This window comes from Sesamum indicum, linkage group LG3 (genome assembly GCF_000512975.1).
Source record: "Sesamum indicum cultivar Zhongzhi No. 13 linkage group LG3, S_indicum_v1.0, whole genome shotgun sequence".
Lineage (NCBI taxonomy): Eukaryota > Viridiplantae > Streptophyta > Magnoliopsida > Lamiales > Pedaliaceae > Sesamum > Sesamum indicum.
In genome coordinates, this window is record NC_026147.1 from 7,253,698 (window position 1) to 7,264,014 (window position 10,317).

Below are 10,317 nucleotides of genomic sequence, written 5' to 3' on the forward strand. Positions count from 1 at the left end.
TCATCAAAGTTGGCAGTTCACCTCTCAATTAATCCAAAACTCAACACAAAATCCAAATTACTTCTGCAAGGAATATATTAGAAAAAAGAATAGAAGAACAAGGAAAAAGCAAAGTGAAAGTGAGTGAAATTACCTGTACCGCCATCACCAACCAGCACGAGCTTGAAGCTTGGGTAATCTACTGTCGGTTGATCCGGAAGAGCCTGCATTCAATTCAATACGTGAGTTAAGATTTTTTTGTCACCTAGAATTGCATTGACTGAGGGAGAACAAACGAGTTACCATAGAATTTTAGAGAGAGAAAGATACAGACGGAGAATTTGAATGGAGTGAGATGTTTGGGGCGGGAAGTATATATATAGCGTGAGCACTCGGCAAGCCAAGGTTTTCGCTTAGATGGAACGCGAGCGGTACAGCCGTTGGATTAGGGTTGGCTTAAATTTGCCGCCTGATTTCTGACCGTTGGATATCGTTCTATTTTCTGGTCCTTCCATTATAGAGTCTGAGAATTTCAACGGTCAGATGTTTTTTTTTAATATACATTAATATTTCTGAATAGATTAAAATATTATACAACATTTAATACATAATACATTAATATTTATAAATGGACCAACAACTTCAAATCAAGCAAAGAAACAATACCACTATTAAAAGTGAATTAAATACCTATATTCATAGGACTCAAACTTATTTTAATTGTGAAATCTCAACGAATTGATGTTTTAAGATTGATTTTTAAAAAATATTTATCTTTAACAAAATTAATCTTTACGAACATTTTACTTATTTAGAATAATTAGTTTTTATGAATTTTCCTTTTTGGCCATAACATTCATTTTGTAGCTTTTGCAATTTGATATTACATTTAAACAAGCAAAAAAACAATTATAATTTAAATAGTCAAATACTTTGCAAAAACGAGTAGTTCTATTTTAATATCGAGCCAAAAATCATATTTAAAAATTATTCTATTTTAAAATACATAAGTTATAATAGGATTTTAAGATAAAATATTTTTTTAGTCTCATAGAATTCATAATCATGTATTTTTAATCTACAAAAAAATAGAATTCATTCTTTTGAACTTGTAAGGATATAGTGACACGTAAAGAATATTATAATATAACTTGAGAGCCTCTTCCTTATGTCATAGGAAAAGGGGCCCTAATAAAAGAAAAAGGAAAAGATAACTTAATTTAGTAACTTTGTTGATGATGACAACTTGTGATTTATCATGTCTTGTTTTTGCTCATACACATTTTGGATATCAAATACTAACTAACCTCACGTCATAAATAATGGGACCACATAAAGAATCCGAACTATCGCTCTTTATATGATAAAATGTGCTTAGAAATCTAACCCTAGTACGTGAAGACATTGCCTTGAACCTGAGCTTAGCACGTTTGAACCCTCCATTGTCCTTCGACTCATAAGGAATTTGGAGAATGTCTCTGCCAGCACTGGCCTCAACTGTCATCGACCTCTCACAGAAATTCTTTGCGTCACCTACTAAAAATGTAAGGTCATAAGTTTTTCCAGGCACAGTCCTCATTATTTGTGCCAGTGGACTTTTGTTCCAGCCACCAATTCAACTGCTTGTTTACCCTCGGGCACCGCAAAGTGGTTAGAGTCTAAATATTTCACAGCTTTTACGGATTCAATCATCCATCCAGGCAACGGAGAGTGGTCATCCTCGATGTGGAATCAGGATAGCATTAGATGTGTTAGGAAAAATATACAGTCCCCCTTCAAAGTTTTCATGTTTCAAAATGTTACCTACATCATATCCAGAAAAAATATGTGTAAAAAATAATATCTTTAAGTATAGAATTATGTTGGGCAAAGAGGAGATAAAAATTCAAAATTCACCTCTTTGTCTCTTGGGATTAGGCAAAGCCTTGAGTGCAATTGAATCAATAAGTGGCCCACAAGCCAGATCTTTTTCCTTTCTGGGGTTATAGATCATGATCTCAATGTCATTGCATTGGGCTGAGAAGCCCCAAGAGTAAGAATCCCAACCATCACTGCTATAAACAGTTTGTACGGGCAAAACGCCCCAATCCTTGTACTCCTTGTTGGGCAAAACCGACACATTCAACTTCTCTTCATGTGCACAAATTCTAGCAGCACTAAATGAAAGGGAGTAGTACATGTTTGTGACCTTGACTTTGGTCTTGATGGGTGCTTCATCTCCAAGGCGAACGGCCGAGGTGCCCTCCGCACCACCAGCAGCATGTCACCTTGTTTGTGCCTGATGTTATGTGCTCGACGAAGCTCGAGATCTCCCAAGAGGGTATGGCATAGGGGTCTATCACCTTGGTTCCTTTCATTTATGAGGGCTTAGATCCATACATGAAGTTGCTATTTGGTAATAATTTTGAAAAAGTTAAATCAATCAAAATTTATCGATATAAACATATCGTCTTTATATACATAAATAACATTGAAATATATATACCCATATTTATATAACAGTGTCATACTAACAAGTAATTAATATTTATTATTGTCCCCGACGTAATATTTGAGTTAATTCACAACACCTTCCAAAACAACCATGTCACGTGCTATGTCTATTAAATAAAGAAGGGGAGCATGAAATAGAGATTCGGGCCAAAATGCAATATGGCGTACGTACTAGAAAGTGCCCGAAATTCTTACTAGGCATTTTAACATTGGAACCACCGTCAAGTCATTAATGATCCCATTGGCACTCTAGAAATTCAATACTTTCATGCTATCCTTTTGTATTATTTAAATAGGGTTCGTTGGTTAGTAGAAGTACAACCATAATAATTATGTCATAAATTCAAGATTTTCATGTTATTCTTTAAAATTTCTTATAATTATAATTATCTTTTCGTTATTTAAAAATTTAATATCCCTCAAGTATTACTAATTATCTAATAAATACTCCCTCGTGACAGTGTAGAAGGATATTTATTAGACAATCTTAATCAAAAAGAGATGTTTATAATTTTTTAAATAATAATAAAATATTTATAATTATGATAAATTTGAAAAAATTTATTATAATACATCCCAAATAAAATAAAAATTAAAATACAATATCTGAAATTCCTGTCAACTAATTATGCTTTACACACATAGCCCAACACAACATAAGATATACCAAGAGTGGGTATATATGCATGCAAAAGAAAAAGTGGAATCATTCTTTTGAACTTGTAAGGATATATATAGTTACACGTAAAGAACATTGTAAAATAACTTGAAACCCACTTCCTTATGTCATAAGGAAAGAGGACCTAAGAAAAGAAAAAGATAACTCAATTTAGTAACTTTGTTGATGATGACGAGTTGTGATTTATCATGTTTATTTTCGCTTATACATGTCCTGGATATCGAATACTGACCAACCTCACGTCATCAATAATGGGACCACATAAAGAACCAGAATTATCGCTCTTTATATGATAAAATGTGCTCAGGAATCTGACCCTAGTACGTGAAGACACTGCCTTGAACCTAAGCTTAGCACGTTTGAACCCTCCATTGCCCTTCGACTCGTAAGGAACTTGGAGAATGTCTCTACCCGCATTGGCCTCAACTGTCATCGACCCCTCACAGGAATTCTTTGCATCACCTATTGAAAATATAAGGTTATAAGTTTTTCCAGGCACAGTCCTCACTGTTTGTGCTAGTGCACTTTCCCTTCCAGCCACCAATTCAACTGCTCGTTTACCCTCGGGCACCGCAAAGTGGTTAGAGTCTACATATTTCACAGCTTTTAGGGATTCAATCATCCATCCAGGCAACGGAGAGTGGTCATCCTCGATGTTAGGTGGAATAAGGATACCGTAAGATGTGTTAGGGAAGATATACGGACCTTCTTCAAAGTTTCCATTTTTCAAAATGTTACCTACATCATATAAAAAAGAATATATGTAAAAAATAATATCTTTAGGTATAGAACTACATTGGGTGAACATGAGATAAAAATTCAAAATTCACCTCTTTGTCTCTTGGGATTGGGCAAAGCCTTGAGTGCAATTGAATCAATAAGTGGCCCACAAGCCGGATCTTTTTCTTTTCCGGGGTTATGGATCATGATCTCAATGTCGTTGGATTGGGCCAAGAAGCCCCAAGAGTAAGAATCCCAACCATCACTGCTATAAACAGTTTGTATCGGCAAAATGCCCCAGTCCTTGGACTCCTTATTGGGCAAAACCGACACATTCAACTTCTCTTCTTGTGCACAAGTTCTAGCAGCACTAAATGAAAGGGAGTAGAACATGCCATTTGTGACCTTGACTTTGGTCTTGATGGATGCTTCATCTCCGAGGCGGACGGCCGAGGCACCCTCCGGCACCACCAGCAGCATGTCGCCTTGTTTGTGGCCCGAAGTTATGTACTCAACGAAGCCCGAGATCTCCCAAGAGGGTATGGCATGGGGGTCTATCACCTTGGTTCCCTTCATTTGTGAGGGCTTGGGCCCATACTCGAAGTTGCCATTTGGTAATAATCCTAAAAAAAAGTTCAAACAGATTAAAAACTTAATGATATAAATATATTGTCATTATGTATATAAACAATGTTATAACAGTGTCATGCTAATATGTGATTGATATTTATCATTGTCCTCAACGTAATATTTGAGTTAATTCATCACACCTTCCAAAACAAAGATGTCACGTGCTATGTCTATTAAATAAAGAAGGGGATCATGAATTTTGAGATTTGGGCCAAGATGCAACATGGCTGACGTACTAGAAAGTGCCCAAAATTCAGTTACTAGGCTTTAGAATTGAAACCATCGCCAAGTCATAAATGATCCCATTGGTACTCTAAAAATTCAAGAATTTCATGCTATCCTTTTGTATTATTTAAATAGGGTTCGTTGGTTCGTAGAGGTACAACCATAATAATTATGTCATAAATTCAAATATTTAAATGTTGCAAATTAAAACACAATTACACTTAAATTAATCTAATTCCGTAACATCTAATGGGCTGTCACGACAAACATGCATGTGACAAATTTATATCATAATTCATAAATTATTGCAGTAATGTAATAATATTCATCGTCACAGTCTTTAGCATCATACATCTGATTCTTCCAAAGTAATCTAATTATATATTTAAAAGCTACACCATATACACTATGATCCGAAAATTGATCAAAATATTAAATTTTCTCATAGCCAGCTTCATATATCAACTGGAACATTAGAAAACTTTATTAGAAAAGGAGAAGAATAAATGAGAAATGTGCATGATTTGTAACTAACGTTGAAAGAAAGGGTATATTAAAGTAGACTTTTTTAAATTTGTCATAATTAATAGTACTCTAATTGTTTGAAAAAAATACAAATACCCTTTAGAATCAACAACCGTCTAACGAATACCTCCTCATGACAACTCGTTGTAGAGAGGTGTTTGTTAGATGATCGTTAATTCCAAATATGTATTTGTAATTTTTTAAACAACGAGAAATATTTGTAATTCTAAAAAATCTTAATGAAGCCCTAAAGAAATTAAGAGAAATGTTGAGAGTTTTCATACAATATAACAGATAAAATGATCAGAAAAATTATTTTTATAAAATATTAAAGTGATGAAGATGAGGTCTCACGATGACACGAAGAGTAGAAATGGTTATTGTGAAGAGGTGAAGGAGTTGAAAGGGTACGTACCATCAGTTAAGCACAATGCAATGGTGAAGGTGGAAAAAAGTACAAGTAGTAGTGTGAATATGTTCACTTTCTTCATCTTGGCTTTGTGTGTGTGTGTGTGTGTGTTTTTGGGATAGGGAGAGGAGAGTAGAGATGCTTGAATCAAAATGGAGAAGGATGGAAGGGTATTTATGCGTTTTTCTAAATGAGAAGGCCCCCCAATTTCGACGAAATTACAACAAATGCCACCTGTTTTTTTTTTAATTATTTTTAAACCTAAATGGTTGGGGCCATTTTAGTCATTTTGGTGTTTAAATTAATGCCGTTTCTCTCTTGCTTAGTATGTAATTCATTACATTATTCAATAAATTATACATTTATAATGCAAATCAGCGAACACATCTAAACAAAATAAGAAAACAACAAACCACTATAAAAACAAACATATACATTCATATTCGTGGGATTCGAACTCACAACCTTTTGATTGTAAGATTTCGACCTTACTAATCGAGCAAAACCTCATTAGTTGTTTATCTCATTCGGGTTAATAAAAATTCATATATTTTGGCATTTTCCAAACCCAATTTATATATAAATATAATAGGTAATGAAACACATAAATAATTAATTAATACATAAATCAAATAATAATTATGATAAATATCATAAAAACTCTTTTGTAATTTATATCCCTATAATCAATTATGAGGCAGAGGATGCAAAAAGGGCAGGATGCACCTGCAATTCTTACAGAAAAAACAGAATAGAAACTTTGTGAAGAAATCTCCAACCCTAACAATCAATCACCAAAATTGCAGGGGTGGAAGGAATATCTGGGGTTTAGTGTATTATAATTATAATAGTTATTATTTATGGACAGGTGTTTAGGGCTTTTCAAGCAACATTAATAACATCAAACTCATCATAATTGGAAGTTTGACATTGTGGTTAGGTTTTAACTGGGGCAGGTTTGGGACATGCCATCCCATAACACACATGACCATCCAGGCAGCCTGTTTTCTGGTCTCCCCAGGGGCTTTCTTGTCTTACTACATCTAAATTGTCTTCCACTTTTCTTGATTCTTTGTGTTTCAATGTACGCTGAGTCGGGCAGTTTATGAGTGAGTATTATTGTACTTGAATTGGTATTTAAAATACTTATTTTAATGTGAATGAGGATGGGATTGTGACTGGGTCTAATGTAAAAAATATTGGGTTCGAGGGTTAAGGTAGTAAAGTTTGGTATAATTATCGAATATCCCTTTATTGTTTGAAAAATCATCAATACCTCTTTGATTTTAACGATCTATTAGGTTCTCATCCATTTTTTGTTACCATATGAGTTTATTACCATAATTTCTATATGGGTACAATATTATCATTCACTAAATTAATGAGTCAAAAAATATACTATCGTTCATCAAACTGCTCTTCAATGAATCCAAAAATACTCATACAAAATAGAGAATTAACGTGTTTTTTAAATCACATCAGCCCAATTAAATCCAAACACCAGATTATCGGATATGTGATATATGCCCCTTGTGGTTCCATACCAAGCCCAAACTATAAATAACGTTATCTTTCCCCTTCTTAAAGCTATGTTATATTTATTACCAGTTGAATAATTTGACCATCGAAAAGTTTTAATTGTGGACACGCTGACGTCTAAGTTACATTGATTTCATCACAGGGCACAATTTCGATCTAAGTATATATAAAGTTTCAATTCTTCACTATTAGAACAACTATAGTAGAATTTCATAAAACATCGTCTACAAGATATTAAATATTTAAATAATTATCGCATTTTTAACAGTTTAAATTTTATATAAGATGATGGTTTAAAAATAAAATAAAAATTACCAAACTGACCCTGAAGGTCTTTCTTGTGCCTGCCACCACATGCACATGCATGGTGATAGAATAAAGCATGGCTGAACTTCTAGGAAGCTACCATCACTCAGCACCACAAAAATTAAATAGGATTCTCCCTTTCTACTGAATATTTCCTCCAAAATTTTAAAAAAAATTAATTAATTAACTAATGATATCTGGAGAGATGTGCCAGCAGAACATACAGCATAATTATCAAATTAATAAAATAAAAATGGGGAATTTCAAGATCTGGGTACACTGTTCCCCTGCACCCCATGTGCGCCTCAATATCATGTATTGATTGAGGAATTGAGAAATTCCATTTACTTTATTTTTTTTAATTATGATTATTGAAGAATTTAATTGCAAGTGATCAGTTTCAGGGCAATTCGGGTCGAAAGTAGCTATCTCTGAGCATATATATTTAGATTAAAGTGTGGTTTCTGAGAAAATAAAAGTCCGTTAAGTTTTAATGCTTAAATCAGCTCGAGGTCAAGATAGAATAATGTGAATTAGAGATGTTTAATGCTTGTAAATTGTAATAAATATATTTTTACTATAAATGCAATAGAATAAGGGTATCTACAGGGCTAAATGTGCATACCTGACTAGTTCATGTGGCGTCATCTCAAATCATGAGTAGTCAGAGGATCTATGATTTAGATCTCGACTCATTGGAACAAGTCGAGTCGAACAACTCAACTCGAAATAGAAAGATGTGAATCCGTTATATATGGTGATATTTTAATATTTTTTTAGGATTATTTATATTTTTTTTTTCAAACGGGTATAATACGTTCCTATCATAGGGTATGCTTAATTTTGTTGATTGTTGGTCGGCAACAAATGTGTATAGATAAAAACCCCACCGGCATGTGCAATTAGTGACCTCTTAATCACGCATGATTTGGTAGTTAGCAAGCAATTAATCTTGGCGTGTGTGTAGTAATTAACTAATAAATAAATAAAATTATTGTGTTATTATTTATTTATTTTATTATTATTATTAATTAGATTTTAGAAATATAAGCTGTGAGAATTGGACCTCCCACTGTATGGATCCGTATTCGGAGTCCAACTCAATATAGTTCCCGTTTTCAACTTATGAAACAAAGTCCATCACTGGGCTTTCTTTGAGCCTCCAACATTTTTAAAAAAAAATTAATTACGAAATTATATTATCTTCAAAGAAGTTTTAAAATTATATTTATACCTCTTTTAAAAATTTAATACTTATTTTTGGCTTCTGTTGTTATGATTTAAATGAAAAATATTAATATTAAAAAAAATTATATAATTTCTTGATTTTACACCTCATTAACATTCTAATATAATAATTTTGTACTTGTAAGAAAATAAATGTAATGATGTTAACGTTACTCTTTATATATATATAAAATATTCCTTAATAAGTATAAAAATATACGTAAAAATATTAAATAATGGACAAAGTTAAAAATTTATATATATTTTTTTTATAAATATCAGTATTTTTTATTCAAATCCTAACATAAAGGAGTCAATTGTAACGAAAATTTTAAAAAAAAATATATAAGTAAAACTTCAAAACCTTTAGAAAAGTGGAATTTTATATTTTCAAGGGGTCTAAACGGAATAAATTCTAAATAAAATTATTAGTTATGTAATTAAAATTAATCGGATAAAAACTCGTTTAATTATTGAAGTTAGTAAAACAAACTAAAAAAATATTAAGAATTTTTCAATAAAATTTTGAAACTCCTTTCAAACTTTATTCAATTAGTGAAAACATTATACAATATACTTAAAATATCAAACAACCTGAATTCAACTTTTATTTATTCGATCCAGTTAGTAACCAACTAAAATTCAAATGCATTTATCTTAATTTTAATAATAATTCAAATAAACTTGAATAATAATGTATTCGTCCTATTCACCTAGACAAACTAGAACTATTGATGAGCTTTTATGCGACCAAGATTCCATAATAATCCACGTGTTTCTCATTCTAAAATGCTCATTTCTCCGCTAGACCTATACAAATAATATAGGGGCATGATAGACGTAGGTGTTCATTCCCACCTAATTACACCTTAATTTTTAGCGATGGTATATCAATTATAGCAACATTAGTTGACACACAATTCAGGCACAATCCTTCTAAATGGATTTGTGGGTTGTCACCCATACCTTCTCATTTATCAAAAAATTGTATAAACATCTATTTTAAATAATAAGTTTCAAACTCTTTTTTCGTGATGATTTAATATTTTTAGTAATTTATTAATAATGTTTACTGCATTCAGAAATTGAAAGGATATAATATGATCAAAAAGTCGAAGAGCCCAAAATACATTTACTAGCCGTCTACAATTACATCCAAATGCGGCACTATTTATTTGTACAAACTGAATTAAAAGAAAAGAAAAGAAAAATACACAATGGACAGACTGATTATTACTTGACCCGACTCAACGACCCGACACATCCGAAGCGAGTCTGGAGGCGATCGCGGAGTGGTACATAATATCGTGAAAAGTGGAGGTCTCTATCGTCTTTTTACGCAGCTCCTTCGCCTTCTCCTCCGTGAAGCAACCACGGAACAAGTTCTTCTCTGCCCCGCGCGATCCGTTCTCGGCTTGGGCAGGACCCGCTTCGGTTTTGACACCGCCGCCAATGTAGTCCCGAGGACCAGACCAGCCGAAGATCGGGGTCCACCAGTTGTTGGATTGGGCAGCGGCAGGCGGGTTTCTGCGGTTACGGGGGTTCGGCGGTGCGGCGGAAGAGACGATGGGAGTGCGGAAAGAGT

At 33.1% G+C, this 10,317-nt stretch overlaps 3 protein-coding genes and 1 pseudogene across 3 annotated transcripts in view; all 4 read right to left on the reverse strand.

Annotated features, from left to right (window-relative positions):
• LOC105157544 (GTP-binding nuclear protein Ran2-like) overlaps positions 1-326 on the reverse strand; it is a gene marked incomplete in the record, with an annotated part of 2,475 nt that extends 2,149 nt beyond the window's left edge. Inside the window, 1 exon segment of the mRNA XM_011073953.2 lies at positions 283-326. Coding sequence (XP_011072255.1) covers positions 283-285 — 3 coding nt within the window.
• On the reverse strand, positions 1,271-2,375 carry LOC105157595 (annotated as a pseudogene).
• On the reverse strand, positions 3,154-5,822 carry LOC105157546. The gene is made up of 3 exons (XM_011073955.2): positions 5,667-5,822; positions 3,982-4,494; positions 3,154-3,889 (listed from the first exon to the last, which is right to left on the reverse strand). The coding sequence occupies exons 1-3, from the start codon at positions 5,740-5,742 to the stop codon at positions 3,354-3,356; spliced, it is 1,125 nt and encodes a 374-aa protein (XP_011072257.2). The 5' UTR covers positions 5,743-5,822; the 3' UTR covers positions 3,154-3,353.
• Positions 9,818-10,192, reverse strand: LOC110011690 (the record flags this gene model as incomplete). Its single annotated transcript, XM_020692381.1, is given in 1 exon segment — positions 9,818-10,192. A coding segment is annotated over 1 exon segment (213 nt), but the record flags the coding sequence as incomplete, so codon positions are not given.